Source organism: Gossypium hirsutum, chromosome D07 (assembly GCF_007990345.1).
Source record: "Gossypium hirsutum isolate 1008001.06 chromosome D07, Gossypium_hirsutum_v2.1, whole genome shotgun sequence".
Lineage (NCBI taxonomy): Eukaryota > Viridiplantae > Streptophyta > Magnoliopsida > Malvales > Malvaceae > Gossypium > Gossypium hirsutum.
Window position 1 is genome coordinate 53781817 of NC_053443.1, and position 23372 is coordinate 53805188.

The following is a 23372-nucleotide window of genomic DNA, read 5'->3' on the forward strand; positions in this document are numbered from 1 at the left end:
TGCTCATAAGAGCTAAATAACGGGATGCTCTTGCGAGCTATGGTGTATTCGCAACACATGCAGGACAACAACCAATCGGGAACCCTTAATGACAATGTCATGTGTATCCATCGAATTTCCAAGGTTCAAACGGGACTTAGTACTTGTCAAATATCTTCGGATATGTGATCATAATTATTCATGAAAACTTTGTACATTTCACACACAACAATATTCAATTTAAAATATTTAAATACACAATTTAGTTACACGAACTTACCTCGATAAGTGTTCGTGTACACAAAAGCTACTAATCTGATACTTTCTCTTTTCCTCGATCTAACTCCGTATTGTGTCTATCCGGAGCTATATGAATGAATTTAAATTAATTTAATAAAATTCATATTCAATTCAGTCCAATACACATCTTTATAAAATTTACTATTTTGCCCCTATACTTTTAATAATTACGATTTTATCCCTAGGCTCGGAAAATAAAATTCACAATTTAATCCTTATTCCAAGCCTAGCAAATTTTTATGTATATCAATAGCAACCCATTTATTTCATAAAATTCAAAATTTTTCGTGAATTTTCCATATTTACAATTTAGTCCCTAAATCATAATTTTATCAAAATTCACTTTACAAAATACTTTCAAATATCCATCAACATCTCAAATTCATAATTTAGTAACTAAAATCATATAAACTCATCAATGGCAACTTCCAAAATTTTCAATAAAATCAAAAACTAAGATAAGATGTAGTTGGACCTAATTGTAACAATCTCAAAAACATAAAAAAATTACAAGAAACGGGTAAGAATTGAGCTCACATAAAGCCAAAATATGAAGGACCAGCTTAAACCCTTTCTCATATGGCTGTTCTTGGCCGAATTTTATGAAGAAATTTCTAGAAAATATTTTAATTCCAATTTGTTTGTTTTTTATTTCAATTTATTTACTATTTTGCCATTAATGGCTTCATTTTATTATTTTTTCTTACTTATGTCGCCTCATCCATCAATTTAGGCATAATTATTCCTTAAGTCCTCCCTCATTTATTAATCAAGACATTTAATCACTTAATTCTTATAATTAGCAAGTTTTGCACATTTTTCAATTTAGTTCTTTTTTATCAAATTAGACATGTAATCGGTAAAATTTCTTAACGAAATTTTCATATGATATTCCTATCATACTATAGACTATAAAATAATATTAAAATGATTTTTCTTCTAGACTCGAATTTGTGTTCCCGAAACCATTGTTCTAATTTCACTGAAAACGGGCTGTTATATGGAAGATGGTAAAAATCAAAGGAATTCGAGTTTTGAGAATCAAAACCGGTGAATGGGGTTTTAGGGATTCAATTGATGGCAAGAAGGGGAAAGGAATGTTTTTTTCTCTCTTTTTTTTCACGTCACTATTAGGGTGAAAAGGGGATAAATGGGATGATTTTAAAACTTGGTTTATTTGCTTTAAAGCTACTTTTAAATTAAAACCTTTTACAAAATAGTCATCTTTTCAAAATTAAAAGTCTTTACCACTGTATATTCACAAATTGATTTAGTTTTCAAAAAGCCATGGATGAAGACACTTTCGGGTTACCACATTTCTGAATTTTTGAATTCATCTTAAGCTAAAATTTCAAAATTTCCCTGAAAACTTCTAGACCCAATTTTGGGATGTGACATTTAGACTACTATTGGTGGCTTCATCAACTTCTTTCCTTTTTTTTCTTTAAAATGTTTTCTTGCAGACCTTCTTAATGCAAAAGGTAGAATAAGTTCCATACTAGGGACATGTTCCCATTACATTGTACTTGCACACATAAAAAGTAAAAAGATATTAACAACATAAGAACCAATCTGATAGGATTAAGGTTTAGGAAATGCTACCTTTGACAAGTTTAATTAGTTTGGAGTATACTTTGAGTTAAGTATTCATTGTGTAGTAAGAGTGGACATAGTTTTTTGGTCTCACTTTATTCATTTGCATACAGGTTATAGCATGAGCACATAGAATACCAAATAGGTCTCATTTTCTGTATGAACATGAATGGGACCCTAAATCAACTACATGCTTGTGTCACGAGCCGCATATCATTCTAGCCCTATGACACTTATGGCCTGGTCCACATTCAATCTCATACTTATCATTACTAACATAAGTAGGCCAACACCTACATATATGAAAAATATATATTAAATTTAAAGTAAGCCCTAATATAGAATCATTAAAGGAAATAGATAAAGAATGGAGGGAAAGTTTCACTCATTTACTTATTAGCATGTTTGACAATTTGTTCAAGCTTCCTATAGATCTTTGGACACAAAGGTCCAAAGTATTTCTCAACAATATCTTTTTTGTTTACCAATCTCCTCAATCTTTTTTTTGATGATCTTCATCATGGTCAAAATTGATTTATCACCTTCCAAAATAATCTAAAATGAAAAGAAGTAATTAATAAATAGTTAGTAATGGTATAATCTCATAAATAGTGTTAGTTAAGATAGAATTGCAAATACCAGAACCAAATCATACCTTGTTGAAGCACTCGCATAGGTTGCCAAAGAGCATGTCACATTTTCTCTTGGTGGAGATGTGTGCCCCAGACCACTAAGAAAGAACTTTTTGCTTCAACCAATTAAAAGTTGTAGTTGATAGTGGCTTTAACTCAACCCCAAATTCTTTAAATTCCACACATCATTTGACCTAACAACTTTCCACAAAGCATTTTTCAAGGCATTCCTTTTGTGATTTACATTGTTATTGAAATTTTTGTAAAGATGTCTTACACAATTCCTTACCTCTGTATTAGGGAACAAACTTGAAATAGCTTCCACTAGTGTCACGGGGCTAGAACTTAAGTCTAGTAAACCGTGTGACCTTAGGCGATTTCTTGATTTCAAATTTGACTCAGTCAGCCTAACTCTCACAAAGTGAGAATTCACAAATGAAATTCTCCAAGGCATCGGAAATAAAGTGGAAGCAACTCAAAGACAAAATAACAATGAAAGAACAGAAAAACCATAATAAAGCAAAAGCACGTCAAGTGTTTGAGTAAATACTCTCAAAAGTACTTTATTACTTTGAAGGATTACAACTGAGTTATCACAAATGAGGGGGAAGACCTATATTTATAATTGAGGTCCCCTAGATGCAACAGTATAGTTTACTTACATCGACGATTGAGATTAAAACCTATTTAAAATTAAGATTCTTATGGGATTTACACAATCCTCTAAGATTGCAAAATCAAATATTATAAGATTACAAATCTTTCTTATAAGATTAGTTTTCATATCTTCCATGCTAGCCCTAATTTTTCTTAAGTGCTTCACCGGACCACCAAGACTTTAAGTAGATAAGCTTCTCCACATGTTCCACGAATCAAGCCAATTCTTCAAGTAGGTTAAATGAGTCTCATTTAATTAATTGACCTCCATGAGACACTCTTTGTGAATTAGTCAAGTAGGTAGATATAAAACCTCTAGAATAACCTAGAGCCTAGGTGACTAATTGTTGTTATTCTAGGGTAGATGATACAAATATGTTATAAGGATACGCGTTGCAAATATCCTTGAAAGATTTTAACACGGGTTGTTAACCTTACCATTACCGTCCATTTCCTGACAGATGAAAATTAGAGTACAACCAACTTAAACTGTCCTATCAACTACTGTGGAACTTCCCTAAGAAACATATATATCCCTTTATCTCCCTTCACCTCCTCTCATTTTGTTTCCACCACTGCTAATACCTTTGTTGCCGGCCATCCCTCTCTCCGGCGCCGGCCAAAGGAAGGCAAAAGCAACTTCAATTCCCTGCCGAATACGATAAAAATGATCTCACTTACTCCCTATCTTTCTCTCCCCACCACAAGCGCCTTCACTTCGAAAGCCAAGAAGCTCTCGATCTCTCCCAAACCGGCGACGTCGCCAGTTTGTTGTTCTTATTCGAGATATGGATTGAAGCTGAGTGGGAGGAAGGGTTACTGTGAAATTACTAAAAGTACTAGAGGAGGGTTGTTTGTATTTGCCTGTTCGACGACGCCGTATGTCCGGAGAGTTGGGTCGCGGAGACTTTCGTTTGGGAGTAACGCAGGTGGTGGCGCTACCCAAGTATCTAAGAAGGTTGATTTGTCTCAGGTTTTGTCAGCAATGCTTCCTTTTGTTGTCGCTATTACCGCTGTTGCTGCTCTTGTTCAACCTTCCACTTTCACCTGGTAAACTTCTTTATTTGGTTAGTCCTTTTATTTTTTTGCATCTTAATCAGTTTTTAATAATCAAATTCTTAATTCTTTCTGGGTTTTCGGTTTTTTTTGTGTGTGTGTATGTGTGTGAAAATTCAGTTTTTACTTTGCTCTTTTACATATGGTGGTCACTTATATCAGTTTCTGGCTTTTTGTGAGTTTTAAATGTTCACTCATGTTGGCTTTTAGTTGACTGGTTTTTCTGTTTCCTTCAAGCTTTGTAGTTTTGTTTATGATATCTTTTCCTTTCACCTTTTTATATTATGTTTGTTTTTATCTTCAAAGCTCTGTTTCTCTTTTTCAAACCTGAAATGTCAATGGTTTGTTACACAATTGAGAAAGATTCAGGAAATAACAAATGAAAATCGATACCCCTTGAACAATTTTTAATTTAATATATTAGGAGAGAGAACAGTTCTTAGATTGTTGTATTTGCTCCTTCTTTTGTATGACTACAACGGTTTTCTTTTCCATAAGTTTTGTTCAAGGAAGAAAAACAATTATAAAACACGATTTTTCATGTAGGGTATCTAAGGACTTGTATGCTCCTGCACTTGGTGGGATCATGTTGTCCATTGGAATTAGACTTTCATTTGATGATTTCACACTTGCATTCAAAAGGTAAAAGTATCTCATTTCTCTTTATATCATGTGCAGTTTCATATGGCTGCTAATTATGTTATTTTGTTTGCCCAATTTGAAAGGTGCTCCTTTGTATGATTTTGTTTCATTGCAGACCTTTACCGCTATCTGTTGGATTTATTGCACAGTATTTGCTCAAACCGGCACTTGGGGTTTTAGTTGCAAAGGCATTTTGTTTGTCTCCGACATTCTATGCAGGCTTTATCCTCACATCTTGTGTTGCAGGGGCTCAACTGTCTAGCTATGCTAGCTTTTGAGCAAAGGAGATGTGGCAGTGAGTATACTTCTCACTAGCTTTACCACCATTGCATCAGTGATAGTCACCCCTCTTTTAACCGGCCTTCTCATAGGGTCTGTCGTTCCAGTTGATGCTGTTGCTATGTCGAAGTCGATTTTACAGGTAATGTGGTGATTCAACATATATAATATTCTCAAGTAAGCATTGTTGTTTCTTGGTGAAATGTAAAATGTTTTGCTTGGTTTTTCTTGTTAGGTTGTTCTTGTTCCTATCACTATTGGGCTTGTGCTCAATACCTATGCAAAACCAGTCGTCACTATCCTTCAACCTGTGATGCCCTTTGTTGCTATGATCTGTACTTCCTTGTGCATTGGTAGCCCTCTTGCATTGAATAGGAGTCAAATTTTATCTAAAGAGGGTCTTCAGTTGGTTCTTCCTGTTTTGACATTTCATGCTGTGGCATTTGCTGTGGGATATTGGATCTCAAAAGTTCCTGCTTTCAGGTAATTTAGAACTTGTGTACTACGTCTGATGTATGTTAGAAATAGTCCTACTTGGTCTTATGCTTTAAGCATTCATATCACCTGGTTTACTTGACAGAAGACTAGGGGCTTAACACTTACTAGAACTTGAGATAAGTCCTCTGTAAGGATGGTGATATTATTTTTCTATATCAGATTGTGATCTTTCCCGTACTTTGGCCTCTATAGATAACGTGCTTCTTTTTCTTTTGCCAAATCAAGCTCTTTTTTTTCCTGAGAAATAACAGGTTGCATATCCTTAGAACAGAATCAGAATATAACAGTTGCAGGTCATTTGTTATACAAGGTTTGGGAGAAAATTAGAATTCTGTATGCTAACCTATCCATCCTTGTGGTTATGATACCATGATCATAAAATATAGACTGACAAGAGTGTTAGGATAGAAAATGTCACCTTTAAAACCAAAATATGAGCTGTGACCACTATCCACAATATTTTTTCCCATCCGATTATCATCTATGATATCTATTCCCTCATAAGAGTTTAAATTTTCCGACTTTGCGGAAGCATAAGAAATTCATAAACTTCTAGTGGAGGAATGGCTTTGATCAAGCGTAGTAGAACATTTAGTACATCACCACATCATGATTATTGGAGCATGGTAAATAATACCATTTTTGGTAGCCCTGGAATCTTTTCTTATCTGCCTGCTTTACGCCTTTTCAAGTTTTCTTTTGACCTCTGAGGTACTTTGTTTTTAACCTAAATAAGAAATGTGTACTAATCAGGCAGAGGAGTTGCCGTTTCAAGTATTCAATGTTCCCCGGTTTTCTTGAACCTTCCTCTAATTGCATGTCTCCTGAATCTCGTTGCAATTTTAAGCATTTTGTTATTCCTCTTTTAAGTACTGTCTGTAGGGGAATGCTTGAAATGAAGAGTGATTTGCAAAAGATTTTTCATATGCTGAGTACAATTTATATACGGGATGATCTGATTAGTATTTTTGGCTTTTACTGGCTGATTTAATTCGGATCTTCTGATAGACTGATACCATGCTGTTAATGTGCAGACAAAGAGAAGAAGTTAGTCGGACAGTTTCATTGTGCACTGGAATGCAAAGCTCCACCATGGCAGGTCTACTTGCAACCCAATTTCTCGGGAGCAGTAGTCAAGCAGTTCCACCTGCATGCTCTGTCGTCGCCATGGCTATTATGGGTCTTTCTCTTGCCTCTTTCTGGGGCAATGGTTTCCGTATTAGAGACCTACCATCTCAACTCATCCCTCACACTGGCTCTGCTTTCCAGGCTCAATGAAATAAACACATTAGACATCTTAGAGGAATGAATCAAGTTAGCTTTAATATTCAGAGAGAGAGAGATGGTCATGTTTTTTAACTGATCCTCACATGAACATGTTCCTCCTCACAATAAAACAGCAGTGGCAGTCGAGCACAAGTTTGTCAAAAGTGAAGATACTGTACAGTACCGAAATCAGAGCAGAGAAAAATGACTGTACCTAGGGGGTTCAGTTATTATAGTTTGAAAAAGTGCTTTCTCGAGCTTCACCTGAAAGTCTCTAACATATGTATACTGTAGATAAAGATGCATATATATAACAAAAGATCGTTAGATGTGCATTCTGTTGCTCTTAGGTTTTACTTAGTAAGGTGGGAAAAAAATTAGAAAGATGAAAAAATAGAAAGAAAGATGCATATGAATAACAAAATATAGTTAGATATGCTATCTTTCATTTTTCTTCTCAATCAAGTACATTCAGAATTTATTTCCTTTTACATATTTTTGCTCTTTCTTTCCATCCTTGCACTTTTCCATTCAATCAATCCACAGCCCCATAGATTAACTATCAAAGTGCAGGTTATGATGTTTGAAAAGAATTTTTTACCAAGCTACATATGTCCAACACCTGGTTAAAGCCTTAGCCTTTCGAGGAGTTCAGTCAAGCAAAAGGGAATATGTAAATATGGTGGACCCTAACACGGAAAATTATTCCAATTTTGTACCGCAATTATGGGCTACAAGATTGCGATTTCATTCTACCGACCTTCAACCCATGTTTTCATGTAAAAAGACAAGTTGATTTGGTCATGAGTTTGACATATATCCCTGTCTTTGTTTACTTTATATGCGCATTGCATGGACATGATTGTTTTGTTAAGCTGTTCAAAATATTCCTTCCGATTTGTTGATCTAGAAAGATCAATCCCTGTACCCATCTTCTCTTTTATTCTTCCATGAATTTTATTTTTGGTCATATCACATTCCATAAGGAATATGCACCGGACAAATCCAGTTTTCAGTGATTTTTGCCACCAATTCCGCCACGGGGTTGCTGGTAATGAAAAGACACGATGATTCCAAGACTTATAAGTACATATATTCCTTCTCTTTACCAAAAAAACCTGTTTAGATGATTAGATATTATGAGTGGCATGCATTTTCTTCATTGGTGTTTTTACTATAACGCACTGTATCTTAGGGTAAATGTCAGATCGGAAACTAAGGTATGGCGCTTGCAGAGGTGGCAATCTTGTAGACTGGTAAGTATTTGCTTCTTCCTTTGATCATTACAAAGTTTTCATCATATTGCTATCTTCCCAAATAAAACGGGACAAAGGGTCGAGCAAGGTTAACACTTGTTGTATAAAAATGGGTAAACTACCAAAATAGTCACTTATGTTTGAAATGCTACGTTTTAGTCAATTCGTTATTGTGTTGTAATATTTTAGTTATTGATAGGGGTGAGCAAAACTCGATTCGACTAAAAAAAATCGAATTTCGAGTTATTCGAATTAATCGAGTCAACTCGAATTTTTTTTTGAATTTCGAGTTTGGTTTTCAAATTTGAATAATTCGAATAAACTGAATAACAAACTATAATATTTTACATTTTTACCCCAAACACCCAAACCTCTTTACTTTCCCCCAAAACTTTTACTTCTCTCCCAATCCGTTGTAGTAACCTTTTCTAATAACAGTGTAGTACTGATTTCTATGTTTTATTTTTGTATTTTATAACAACAACAATTGTAATTTTTGAACTACGCTCTACTAATTCAGTTCTCTACATTAGTCTCTTGTTTTATATTTTACTAAAACTGAAATAAAAATAATAAATTTTAGTTAAGATATTATTTCTTTAAATTTTGTATAAAAATATATTAATCAAATTTTGTAAAAATTTAATTAAAGTTTCGATATAAATCTCAAATGTTGTTATAGATGTAGAATAACCACGTTTCCATAACATTCAAAATTTTGACAAATAAATAAGACCGGTATAAAAAAGATTAACTGCGCATCTTTAACATTGAAGGTATTAAATTTGAGGTTTAAAAGTTTCTACCAAGTAATTTTATACAGAATTTGTATTTGGTATGTTATACCTCTTTTAAAACAAATACATATAATTAACTTTTTTGAATGGTTAAAAAATGCATAATATCAAAATTTAAATTTATACATTAAATCATTTTCATTAAATATAAATCCTTATATATATTTAAAAGAAATGTGAGTAATATGTGTTTAGACCTTCATATGATTTTTGAGTAATATTCCTTCATAAGTCATAGTTTTTAGAAATCCATTTATTTTTGGCTAATACATTAAAAATCCCATAAACTAGCATACTTTGTTCAAGTAAGTCCTTATTTTAATAAAATAAACCCTTATTCTTTGTTTTTTTTTTATGCATGAAACCTCTTTTTAAACTAAAAGTAAGAACACTTTTTTTTTTAATAAAATATAAGTAAACTATGTTAGAATTTTAATATAATATTAGATTAAGGCACATCCATAATATTAGAGAAAAAAATGTGTAAATAATATATAAAGTTTTGATTGAAACGGTAAAGTTGACTTTTTGAAGACCATAATGTCTTAGGTTAAAGTCCTATACCTTGTGTGGTGTTTTTCTAGATTTATTTTGTGTAAAAGGCAAAAACACACTTTTAATAACATTTACCAATTTAGTATTGACCACTTAAATATAATATAAATAGACGGATGAAAATATCTGTATGATAAATTTTAGATTAAAAAAACTCATTCATATTTACTTATTTACCCTTTTTTTTCACTAGATAGACAAAACTTATTTATGTTGATAAAATTGATAAAATAAAATCAACATCTAGAAAAATGAATTTTAAAAATGTAAGCCACAATATATAAAATTGGCCGCCTAATTTTCATAAGTTTTCATTTTGGGTATCAAAAATAAAATAAAAATTGCAAATTGAGCATTATTGTTAACAACTATTTTTATTTTTCGTTGCTTTCATTAATTCAATTTTATTGTATACTCATTTTAGTCACCCAATTTTAATAAGTTTTATTTTGGTCACTCATTTGCTTTTAAAAATATTAATTTTGTTTTGGTTAAAATGTCCCAGAAATCACTGTACTTTTCAAAAAGTAGGAATTTGGTCCCTATACTTTTATTTCATGAAATTTAGTCCATTTACTTTTCAGATTCCAAAATCCAGGTCCAACCGTTAGCACAACTAAATTCATTTTGTTAAATTTGTTGCTGTGACATTTCTTAAATAAAAGAAATATTCACTTGGTAGTCATGTAATTAAAAAAAATGACTTTGTAATTAATTTGAATTTCACAAAAATGATATAACAGTGTTAACAATTTGACCTAAATTTTAAAATTAGAAAAGTAGATGGACTAAATTCCATGAAATAAAAGTATAGGGACTAAATTTCCAATTTTTAAAAAGTATAAAGACTTTTGGCACATTTTAACCTTTTATTTTTTTCCAAAAAAACTTTTGTTTAAATAAGAAATTAAGCTATTAGGCTATGAAGATGAAACCCAAGTTTTCCCTTTAACTCAAATTATTTGTAAAAACTCTCTCTTTTTTTTATGTTTTGTAAAACCCTATATTTCTCCTTGAAGAAACCCAAGTTTTTTTTTTCCTTTTTACGGGAAAAACCTATACATTAATTCTAAAAAATGAAAATAAATAAAGAAAATTAAAAAATAAAATGGTTTTTCCTAAAAAAAATCTAAGTAATTTTCTATAAAACCTTAGGTTTTTTCATTCTTACTAGGAAAAACTAAAATTAATTCTAAAAAATAATAAATGAAATTAAAAAGATAAATTGATTTTTCCTATAACAATCCAGATAAATCCTTGTAAAATACCATGTTTTTCCCTTTTACTGAAAAAATTAAAATTAATTCTAAAAAAGTGAAATAATTAAGGAAATTAAAAAGATATAATGGTTTTTTCTATCAAACTTCAGGTTTTTCCTGTAAAAATTCAAGTTTTTCCTTTAAAAACCTAAGTAATTCCCTATAAAACATCAAATTTTCCCTTTTACTAGAAAAAAATTAAAATTAATTTTAAAAAAATAAAATAAGAAAATAAAGTTTTAGAAAGAGAAAATGAGTGACCAAAATGAAAATGTTTAGAGTTGGGTGACTAAATGAAAATGGTTTATTAACGGTAGTGTCCAATTTGCAAATTTTTTTTATTTTCAGTGCCCAAAATAAAAACTTCTGAAAGTTGTGTGACCAATTGTGCAATTTACCCTTTTAAAATCATGAATGAAAATGAAAAATGCATTAAAATCATGGATACATGGACTAATTTATTAAAGAAAAAACTATAAATTTGTTAAGAAATAAAACAGAAATTAAATCAAAGAAATATTATTTTAATGAATTTCATAAATACCTAATGGATCCCCTTCTCATGTAAACATAAACCACCTAATTTGCTTGAGGAACCACTAACTTCTACAATACGAAGGAATAAAAGAAATTTAGACTCGACTCAATTCATGAAAAATTTTATACATTTTTTACGTAAGGGTATAGGAATGAGTTGTCTAGATTTAAACTTGAGATTCAATGATAACAAATAATTTATCATTACATTAGTAGCTAATTAACCAAACAAGTCTTTACTTTATCTAAGAATCAATGTTTTTTTTTTTGGAATAATAATCAATAGAGTTGGGTTTTCAAATAAAACCATTAATTATTTCTTATTCCTTCATCCTTTAAATTCTTTATCGACATTGTGATTAGTTACCTTTAACCAAGAAGGTTAATCCACAAGAAAAAGGATTGTATGAAATTGTGATTCCATATGATCCTCATCCCTTTCCAATAGGAGAAAAAAGCTGAGAATCAAGAGGAAAAATTTAATTTGTCATTCTCCAATTGAAAAGGAATAAGGATAACATGGAATTACAGTTTCATACAATCCTTTCTCTATTCGACAAAGGACCAAAACCAATGAAATAGGCTATTTTTTCTACTCACATAGCATTCAAAGCATGCTTGTATATTACATGACAGTGCATCTACTCAAAAAAATAAAAGAAAAAGAAAATTAATAATATATACTCAAAATAAATCACTTAATTAATTTCTATATGCTAGCTATAAATTCAAACTTAAGTAGTAAGGGAGTAATTAAGGTAATGCTAAGATTTGAGTGAATTATTTTAATAGATTATAGTATATAATTTACATGATTTCAGAGAGCTTCCAATTTTGCTAATAGTTCATCAAAAGAACTCTAACGACTCAAACTCAGACTACACTTGAGACGATCATTAGACTAACACGGAGTTCTATATGTACAGCCTTTCTATTTAAAATTAGATTTTCTATATGCAAAAACAGTATCATATTTTGGCTCAAATATTTTTTATAATACTTTATACCCTGTATCACTTTGATTATCAATTTAGCTTTCATTTTACAAGTTTTTTTACAGACCATGATTTTAGCATAAATATAATCTGAATATGTTTTGTGAAAAGGAAAAAAAATAAAAGCTATACCATCTTACAGTTCTTTAAAGCAATAGATCCTTAATAATTAGATATTTCAATATACATCTAGTCAGCCAGTGATGAGTTATAGACTTAATATTTTTTATAAAAATGCTTTAGCTTTAAAAGCTAGTTAACCCTACACTGTATATATTATACACGACCTTGAAGTTTGAACAAGTTTTGGTTAATACTGAAGGTGGGAAATGGAGGATCTGAGGATGAAAGCTTCTTCTATAAAGGTAATTACTTTATTAATTGAAAAGAAAAAAGAAAAGAAAAATATGGTTGACAAGCATTAGGGTTTAAACTTTAAAGTGTCAAAATTTACAACAAACACAGCAACTAAAATATACTATATATAAGATTCGATATTTAAGTGGAAATGAGAGGCTGCTATATTTGTAATAATAATAATAATAATAATAATAATATGCATGCTATTAAGATTGATAAGGCATTAGCTGAATAGTTAATCAGTGTTAAAGCAAAGGAAAAAACACACACACATATATATATATTCTTGACAAAAATTAAGAATTATTGATTATGATTGATTGTTTTGGCATTATTGGGAAGAAAAAACATTCTGCTTTGAAGTGTGTTTATTTATTGAGTCTTGGCATTGTTTAATGGATAATAATCCTTGTTTAATTTTGTGTGGTTGATAATTTTATATATAAAGATACCCTTAAACTACAATTTTCTCACCTTGATATAATTATCTTGATGCATACTTCTTCCAATATAATAATATAACTAAAAACAATTAAAATTAGAGAGAGAGAGAGAGGTGGAAAATGATAGTTGATCAACCAAAAGCTTTAGACACCCAAGAACAAGAAAGGGTAATAAAAGAATCACTCAGTTAACAGGAAATGACTCCAAATTGTATGTAAAATAGATGCATATATATAGGAATAGAAATCACCAACATTAACTATGCAAATACTTTATAATTCCATGACACAGATTTTGCAAGTTTCTTCACTTAGTACTACTGATCATCACTTTCTGTTTAGGAACTGTTTCAGCTGGCTATATATCTATATATGCTTTCTACAGAAATAAAATACTCACCCATCTCTGTATAGACCAAATTTATCCTCTTCTTTTTCTTTTTTTTTAATTATGTTCCTTGGATTTATTTATATATATTGAAGTGATAAGAATATATTTATATATAATTACTCAGAAAGAGTAGAAATCTGCAATTTTTTTCATCACCTGTACCTGGGTGGTAAGACACTTTATGTAATGTGCAGTCTCATCCAACAAGTTGCATAAATTCATGGTTTCACCTCCTGGAACAAGCTGTCTTAGTTCATCTGCCTCTTCAACAAACCCAACCCCATCTTCCCTTCTTGTTGTAGTATTCTCGTTACTTGATTTTTTCATGATGGCTTGACTAGTCTTCCCAGATCTTCTGCCTGAACAAGGGTCTTGACGACGATAAGATCGGCTTCGAAGCTTCCAAAGCATTGCCCTACTCCAAATTCTCCTCGACCTAACGGAGTAAGCCATGGACTTGTCAGCTGCAACCTTGATCCTTCGATACCGTCGGAAGATCTCTGTGGGAGAAGATGAGGAGATAGGTTTTTGAGCACGGATTTTAGTCAGGGCCCGGAGGAACCTCGTGGTGAACCTGGATTTTAGAGAAGTAGGGTTCAGATGGTGAGGGTTATTCATGGGGAGGGGGGATATGCTATATGATTTATTGAGATACGAAAGTTGATAACAAATTAGGGTTTTTTTGGGGGTGGGGTGTTGGGTTATGAGATCAAGCAAATATCTAATAAGGGTATTGCCCTTTTAAGGGATGGAAGAGGAGTAGTTCAGACACGGTTGGTTCGCAGGGACAAAAGCTGACTAAGTCTCTGACATAGTATCTAAATAGACCAACCAGACAGGAAGAAAGAAAGACAAAGATGTGGTTAGGGGGACTTATAAGAACAAAAACATGTGACCAGAATTAAGAAAAAGCAAGGGATTGGAAATGGGAGGTGTAGTAAAGAGGAAGGAGAGTTGGGAATCAATCTTTGATTTGGATATATACCAATTTATTATTCTTTTTTTTTTTAGGGAAAAATAAAAACGTAAGTTTTTAAGTGGGAAATTATTATTTTATTTGTATTTAAGTTTTTATGAGATAATAAAATAAATTATAAAAAAATGGTAATAGAAGTGAAGGCGTTGCTTTCGTTATCAGATTGGGTAATAGAGGTGAGAAAAGCGAGTGAAGTGGGGGCTGAAATAGCCAACTACCATATGAGCGCACATGGTTCCATTTTCCCACTTGGATTGTGGGGGCCTCTCTGTTTTCCTTTCCTCTCCCCTCTCTCCTCCATTTATTTTGTTTAATATTTAATGTTCTCTCTTCTCCCTATTTATTTTCAATTGGTTCTTCTACGGCAATTTTTATCTCTCTCATTATATTTTAATTATTTGTGTTTTAAATATTACATTTTAGTTATTTGTACTACCGTTTTGTTACAAAGTGGTCATTCTATCATTAAGTTCCGTTATCCCTCTAACAATAATCTTATGTGGCAGTCCAAATAGATTTTAAATGCCAACTTAAATGTTCAACTGGGACAATAATAGGATTTTAATTAATTGAAAATTTTAAATTAATTACACTTTGAATTGGAAAAAAAACGTTCGTCTCATTTTTTCCTTTAGTTTTCTTTTCCATTTTGACTGAAAAAAATATTCTCATCCAAGTTGGCATTTAAAACTCATTTGGACTGTCAAGTAGGATTGCCGTTAGGGAGGTAACGAAGCTTAACGACAGAGCGACTACTTCATAACAAAACGATAACATAAGTGACTATTTTTATAGTTTATCATTTTTTATCTTAAATTTAAATTTGATGGCAATGTTGAGAATTTTGAAATATTGAGATTTAGAGTTTAGGCTTTGTTTGGTAGAGTGGAAAGAAAAGTGGAAGAATGGAAAATTGAAGAGATAAAACGGTTGGAGGGGCATCAAAAGTGGTAGAGGATATGTATTCTTCGTTCCTCCACTTTTCCATCCAACCAAATACACCCTGAGTCTCACTCTATATTTGATCTCTTTCTAGAAAAAATACAAGATAATTCGTTTGAATTTTGTTAGTTATTTCATTCAATACTTATAATAATTAATTTTGATCGCTATTGCAACTTAATATAATTGTTTTACCTTACATTTGATTACGGTTAAATAGCAAAACACATATGTTCAAGTCTTCAATTCACACCAATCTCAAAGTTGATCATTGGATAATATTTTAATTCCACCTGTTAAGTTAATCTATACCTATATGCTTATATTTAAGTACTTTATTGAGTTGGTGTTACTCTTAATCGAGTCACCACCTCAGTTATAATATTCTTTTAAATTATAATTAATATTATTATGATAACACTTTTGTTTTTTTCTTATTTTTATATCATCTTTAAACAAAATAATTACAAATTACAAATCCAATGATTGAACACGTTCAATAGTATTAAGATACAAGTTTGTTACCCCTCTATCTATATTTATTATTAAATAAATTTTTTACTAAATCGGTGTCACTCATTAACTAGATCTCAACTCAGTTAAAAAATTACCCAAAACCCATTCGTTTTACAAAGCATCAAATACTATTTTGAGGGTATTTATGTTGATAAGTCTAGAAAATACATGTATAACGGGAATCATAATGTTAAAATCCAAAACATCATCATATTCATTATTTCAATTTTACCATTTCAACCAAAATCACTAAATATTTTTTTTACTTTTGTTTAACTCAAGTAATTATAAGTTTGAATGCCTTAATTTTGCTTTTACGTTGGAGTGATGTTTTGTCGGTAGCAGCAACAAGACTCAAATAAAACACAAAGAGATAAATTATCATAATGATAAATCAGTTTCTTCACTATATATTTCTCAATATTCCATTCATCGATTGAAGGAAATGAAAACTCAAGTTTGTCCTCATTAACTATAAAGCTTCTTTTTTCTTCTTTTTTCTTCCATAAAGATGTTTGACCATTCAATCAAAATTATTATTTTTGTTGTTAATTATAGTTGTTATGGTGCTCTTGTTGTTTTTCAAATACCCTATTCATTCAAAAAGGATGTAATTTTCTTTTCTTCATGATTTGATTTTAATTTTATCCATTTATATCATCTAGGGGATTTTTTAAAATATGGGATTTACATTTTTTTATTTAATTAGGATTTAAGTTACCGGTTAAGTTTTAGTTCACTTAGCATGAACATTGTTGTCAATATAGAAGGATGTGAGTTCAAGTGTGCTTACATTGAAGCACATTATCCTCCTATTTATGAATTTCGCAACTAATATACCAATAATATATAAATATTTATATACTACCAAATATAACTTTCTTAGTCAACAAGGATCCATGGCTAAACTATTTGTTTGGCACCCCCAATAACTAGCTTTCAAGCTTTGTTAATGTAATCTTCTCCCTCAAATTGTAATGTATCAATATATATATTATGAATGAGTGTGAAGATGAAGCAACTTCGTGTATATATATATATGTATATGAATAATTTATTTGATATATTTGGTGGTGAAATTTTTTAACACATTAAAAATTCAGTAGGCCTCTTTTTAGGAAAAACTTGTATTGACTATGTATTCTGTATGTATAACAATATTATTATTTGAAACATCGGAAAAATTTAACTCCGTAATTAAATTAAAAATATATATATTTTTATTTTTCTTAAATACCACATTAGGATGATTATGATATATCAATTATAATAGTTTTTAAAATAAGTAATGATATTCAAAATTCTGAAGAGCATGAGAGAGGATCAAACTCTAAGCTAGCTATAGTGTATGGTCCCCTCCCACCTTTCTCCACTGTATGTTGTATTTTCTTCCTTTCTCTTCTTCTTCTTCGATTAATGCAACCAACCCTAACAAAAAGTTATACTTGAAACAAAAATTTAATAAGATTTACAGCAGATAAATTGTCATGAAAAAAAAAAAAGACAGTTTTGTACATGAAACAAGCATATACATACACACACACACATAGAGGATAAAGATGAAGAGAAAGAAGGAAGGAAGAAAAAAGGGGCAACTTTTTTTATCACTAGGAAGAATGTAGAGACTTTAATATATATGAAATCTACTTTCATTAAATAAGAGAGAAGGTAGGGCTTTTATCATCTTATAAGGTAATGAAAAACTCAACCATTAGGCGAATTGGAATTCTCACAATCTCATCAATATCTAAAAATGTGTGTGTGTGTGTCCATTGATGATGAGGGGTAAAGGATGATGGTTCTACCTGGACCACAATCAAGTGGGTGCATACATGTGTGAGGAAAGTGACAACTTGCAAGCTTGATTTCTGTTCATGACAACTTGGAACTCATTGTAACTTTCAATTTAATTTCATCAACTTTTTTTTTCTTCTTCTTTTATTATATCATTGTCTCCTTTTAATTTAATATATATCATTAGCCTCACTCAATCCTTCAAATAAATTAAGGTGCGTACGTGTGAGAGGGATGGATAACTCAACAACACGGCCTACATTCGCCCCCACATAAACCTATGGTCTCAACAAAAGCTAAGGGGGAGGAAGAGGATGATGGCTAGGTTTTTTTTTTTGGGGTGTCTAGGGTTTGGTTCACATTCGCCTCTCTAACCAAGAAGAGGGTTGGTTCGAGTAGGTACTTGGACCAATCTAACTACTAGCTAGGATTTCAAGTCACGAGAGATGATCAATTAAAATATTTCTGAGGAAAGAGGAAGCAAATTAACGACTTTGATTTGATTTGCTTTAATGTGATGTGATTTTCTTATATAGTTAATATATGTTTATATAAAAATATTTAACTAATTAAAAATTAAAAATTTAGATTATTTTAAAAGAATTTAAGACTAATGTTTTTTATTTATCAATTATTGTTAAAAATTTTAATATAACAAAAAGATATTTAAATATTATATATTACATTATAATATAAATCTTAAACATAATAAAATATTTAAAATATGAGTTAATATAAAAAATAAAATACAAAAACATGTAACGATATTAAAAAGTTAAATGAAAAAAACAATTATTTACTTTAGAAAACATTAATAATGAATATTAAAATAACTAACAATTAAGGTTAAGTAAAGAAACGTCTGCCTAGTAACACGAGTTTGTTTTTTCTCCGCCTGCCTTGTTGCACAAGTTTCGCTTTAGGGTTTTTTATTTGCTAGGGTTTTTGTCGTTTGTGGAGATTTGGTTTTAGGTTTGTGGGTGCGTCATGGCTAATCTCAATACCGTGGATGAAGATTTGGCCAATCTTAATATTATGGATGAAAAGGAAGACCCCATGATAGTGGTAGGGGACAATATCGTTGTTGATCAAGAGTATGGATTGTCTCTGGTAGGGCGAGTTCTTATGGACAGTATTGTAAATTTTTTGTCTTTAAAAAAATACTCTAGCTGACTTGTGGCATCTATTGAGAGAGGTGTCTATCATGGAGATTGACGACAAGTGTATTTTATTCCGATTTTATAGCGAGATTGATTTGAAGTGAGTTATGGATGGTATGCCATGGTTTTTTAACCAACATATTATTGTGTTCCATAGGGCAAGGACCCAATTCAAGTTCTTCTTTAGACTACTATTTTCTAGGAACTTATCGATTGGATTTCTAACGGAGGGGATGGCGCGACAATTCAGGGACTTTATTAGGATATTCTTGGAGTATGATGCGTCGCTGGTAATGAGGGGGTAAGAAAATTTATGCAGATTAAGGTTGTAATTGATATTCGTCTCCCGATTAAAAGGAAGAAATGAATCGTAATCGAGTAGGATAAATTCATATTTACGTTGTTTCAATATGAAAAATTGTGGTTGTTTTGTTTTTTATGTGGTCGTCTAGCTCACTGGGAGAGCTTCTATCCGATTCGATTAAACTTAAGGAAACAGCAGGTAGAATTTGGCCGGGATCTGTCTTTGAGGGCTGCACCAAGGAATCAGTTGGTGAGTAAATGGTTGCGGGAGGAATTGGAAACTAATAGGTAGGCAAGAATGAAAATTGAAGGGGAGAGCAGAGAGATGAGATTTGGTGCAGATGTAACCAATCGAAGTGATCATATAGGAGGAAAGGGTTCAGAGGGGTATTTTGTTCGACATATAAGAAAGCCTATGGATAAGAGGTTTGAAGATAGGGTGGGGCAATTTGAGGAAAGGGGAGATGGACCAAAGTTGGAAGATTTGCCTGTAGAGTTTGTTGATGGGAAGAAAAGGCAGAGGTTTCATACAGAAGTGGGTGATTTTGCTAACCTTAGGGGGTTATTGAAGATGGGAATAGGAAATTAAATATCGACGGCCGTTAGCAAACATGCCAATCGAATACAATGAAAACCTTCAGTTAGAACGTTCGTGGATTGAGGCAGCCACAGACCATCAAACGTCTCAAAAATAAGTTGAGACACATTCAACCTCAAATATTTGTTTCTTATGGAAACAAAGGTTACTGGTAAACGTATGGAGAAAACTAGACGGCAGTGTGGTTTTAGTATGGAATTGATGTTGATACGGAAGGGACGAGAGGGGGTTTATCGTTAAGGTGGAGGGAAGGGTTGAATATATCTTTAAAAAATTTTTTGAAGTTCCACATTGATGTGGAGGTGGATGAGGGGAATGATATGGCAATATGGAGATTCACGAGTTTTTATGGAGAGCCTGTGGAGCATGCTAGAAAGGATTTGTGGGAGTTATTAAGGTATCTGAAGCGCGAGAATAATAAGCCATGGTTGATTCTGCGAGATTTTAATGAAATTTTGTTCTGTTTTGAAAAATAAGGGGGCAGAATCTGTGAGGAAAGACAGATAGTTACTTTTCGAGAAGTTCTAGAAGATTGTGAGATGAGCGATTTGGGATTTTCTAGGCAGTGGTACACATTAGGAGAGAGGTAGGTTGCCTGGAAATAATATAAGGGAAAGACTAGACAAAGAGGTTGCTAATCCAGAATGGTGGAATCTTTTTACAGGGTATTCGGTGAACCACTTGTAACATAGCTTTTCTAATCATTGGACGGTGGTTGTGGATACAAATGGGGATAAGAGCTTACGAATTACAGAAATACAATATCAATTTTCTTTCAATGTCGATTTGATATTGGATAATGGCTTCAATGAGCGAGTTAAACGTGGTTGGAACTCGAATGGGAAGGATATTTTAATGAAGCTGAAGGAGATGGGTGTAAGCTTGAGCTATTAGGCAAACCAGATGAAAGTATTAAGGGAGCGACGAACGAAAAATTTAAATTCTAGATTGCTTGAATTAAGTGTTGGTGATATTAGTGATATAGTTTTAGCGGAGATTACAGAGGTTAAACTAATGTTGAATTTTGAAGCTGATAGGGAGGAATTATTTTGGGAACAAAAAGTGAAAATCAACTGGCTTAGGATGGGGGATCGAAACACGACATTTTTTCATAGGAGCACCTCTCACCAAAATAAAAAGAGCATGATTAGGGAGTTGGAGAGTGATTGTGGGAATTGGGTTAATGATTTTGATAAGATATCTAAAATTGCTACAAATTATTTTAAAGGTTTGTTTTTGTCAAAAGAGGTTAGCAACTGTGATACATTACTCTCGGCAATATCACTATGTATTATGGAACGGCTTAATGAGTAATTAATGGTGGAATTTAAAGCAAAAGAGGTTGTTGAGACAATGAAAACCATGGCTCTTCTTAAAACTTCGGGTAAGGATGGCTTTTCTATAATATTTTTTCACAATTATTGGCATGTGGTAGGAGATGATGTTACTAGGTATTGTTTGGATATGCTAAATGGTCGATGAAATGTAGATGAGGTGAACCATACAAACATTGTACTTATCCCTAAGGTTAATTCGCCAAAAATTATGAGTTAGTTTCGACCTATTAGCCTTTGTACTATGATATATAAAATTATTTCGAATGTGTTAGTCAATAGGTTTTGTTGGGTGCTTAACTATTGTATCGATGACACTCACGGGGCATTCGTATGAGGAAGGCAAATCACAGACAATATTTTTGTGGCATATAAAAACTTGTACTCTTTCAAAAGAAGAAAATGGACTTTGAATGGTGGTTTTACTTTAAAACTCGATATGAACAAAGCGTATGATAGAGTTGAGTGGTGCTTTTTGGAGAAAATGATGCATAGTATGGGTTTTTTTTAGGGTTAGATTTCACTTATAATGATGTGCGTCACTAGTGTATCATATACAGTGGTGATTAATGGGGCACATGGGGATGAGTTTCAGCCTACAAGAGGGTTGAGGCAAAGAGTCCCCCTAAGTCTATATTTGTTCATAATTTGTGTTGAAGGGTTTTCACGATTACTTAACATGGCTAGGAGGGAGGGGAGGCTCTTTGGGGCAAGGCTGGGGAGAAGTGGTATTTCAGTGGCGCCTTTGTTTTTTGCTGATGATAATGTGCTATTTGGAGAGGCATCAATTGAGGGTACAAATATTATGAAAAACGTGATCAATGAGTATGAAGCGGTGTTAGGACAGTTGGTTACTTATGACAAGTCTCTAATCTATTTCAGTGGTAACATTGGACAAGAAATGCAGGATCAGGTGGGGAGAATCTTAAGAGTTTAGATTTCTAATAATCTAGAGAGGTATTTGGGATTGCCAACAATGGTTGGACATAGGAAAAAGCATGCTTTTGTTGGAATTAAAGAATGTTTTATTAAGATGATGAATAATTGGAGTGTGCATTATTTATTGGCTGGGGGTAAGGAAGTATTTCTAAAGTTCATTTTACAAGCTATTCCAATCTACACGATGCAATGTTTTATGTTGCCAATTTCGTTTTGCCGTGAACTTTAGAATATAATGTGTAAGTTTTGGTGGCGTAATTCAAAAACTAATAAAGACATTCATTGGGGCAAGTGGAGTGATACATGTGTCTCTAAAGCGAAAGGAGGGCTGGGTTTTAAAGATCTATCGACGTTTAATATGGCCCTATTGGCGAAGCAGGGGTGGAAAATTATTACACAGCCTAATTTTTTATTTACACTAGTAATAAAGGCAAAATATTTCCCAATAGAGGACTTTATGAGTGCAGGATTAGGTTCTTACCCTTCACATACCTGGCGAAATATCTAGGGAACTAGATGACTCCTTAAGGAGGGGGTAGGGTGAAGAATTGGGGATGGTACTGAAGTAAATATTTGGAATGATGCCTAGGTTCCAGAGCCTGGAAATGGTAGGGTGTAATGTCAAAATATTGATATTCGATATTCTAAGGTGTCTGATTTAATCGAGAGGGAATCTATTACCTAGAAGCAATATGTTATTCATTTATTATTTGGAGAGGAGTAGCTGAAGAGAATTCTCTTAATCCCGTTGGCGAGTAGTGAACCACAGGACGCGTTAATTTGGAAAGGTAATAATACAGTGATTTATACAGTCAAAAGTAGATATAAAGGACTAATTACAGTAGAGGATTCTATGATACAACATGAATATCTATATTAGTTCTTTACAAAAATGTGGGCTCTTAATGTGCCAAGCAAGATTCGTATACATATGTGGAGGGTTGCTAATGAATTTGTGTCCATGTTGTATAACCTGATAGCTCGTAAGCTTGTGGTGAATACGCTTTATCCAGTATGCCAAGCAAAAAAGAAAACGGTGAGCCACCTTTTTCAGGATTGCACTTTTACTCAACAAGTATTGCGGGAGTTTGAGGTGACTCACTCAACAACCAACAAAGATTCCAATTGGAAAAAATGGTTAGCATTGAGTTTAAGAATTATAGTAATGAAGCATGTAAAATCAGAGTTATTTCTTTCTGGGCTCTTTGGTGCAATCGCAACAGAATTTACCATGAAGGGATAAGGCAGCGAGCACACGAAATTGTGGGTTTTATCAATGCTTATTATTCAAAAATAACGCAAATGGGTAAGATAT

At 32.3% G+C, this 23372-nt stretch overlaps 2 protein-coding genes across 2 annotated transcripts; one reads left to right on the forward strand and one right to left on the reverse strand.

Annotated features, from left to right (window-relative positions):
• Positions 1-3660: 3660 nt before the first annotated feature.
• On the forward strand, positions 3661-7393 carry LOC107954974 (probable sodium/metabolite cotransporter BASS3, chloroplastic). The gene is given in 6 exon segments (XM_016890666.2): positions 3661-4211; positions 4764-4859; positions 4975-5129; positions 5132-5280; positions 5374-5621; positions 6671-7393. Coding segments are annotated over 6 exon segments (1275 nt in total). The 5' UTR covers positions 3661-3828; the 3' UTR covers positions 6915-7393.
• Positions 7394-13615: 6222 nt separating this feature from the next.
• LOC121219187 (transcription factor IBH1) lies at positions 13616-14113 on the reverse strand. Its single transcript, XM_041096883.1, has one exon. The coding sequence runs from the start codon at positions 14111-14113 to the stop codon at positions 13616-13618; it is 498 nt and encodes a 165-aa protein (XP_040952817.1).
• Between the last annotated feature and the right edge of the window lie 9259 nt (positions 14114-23372).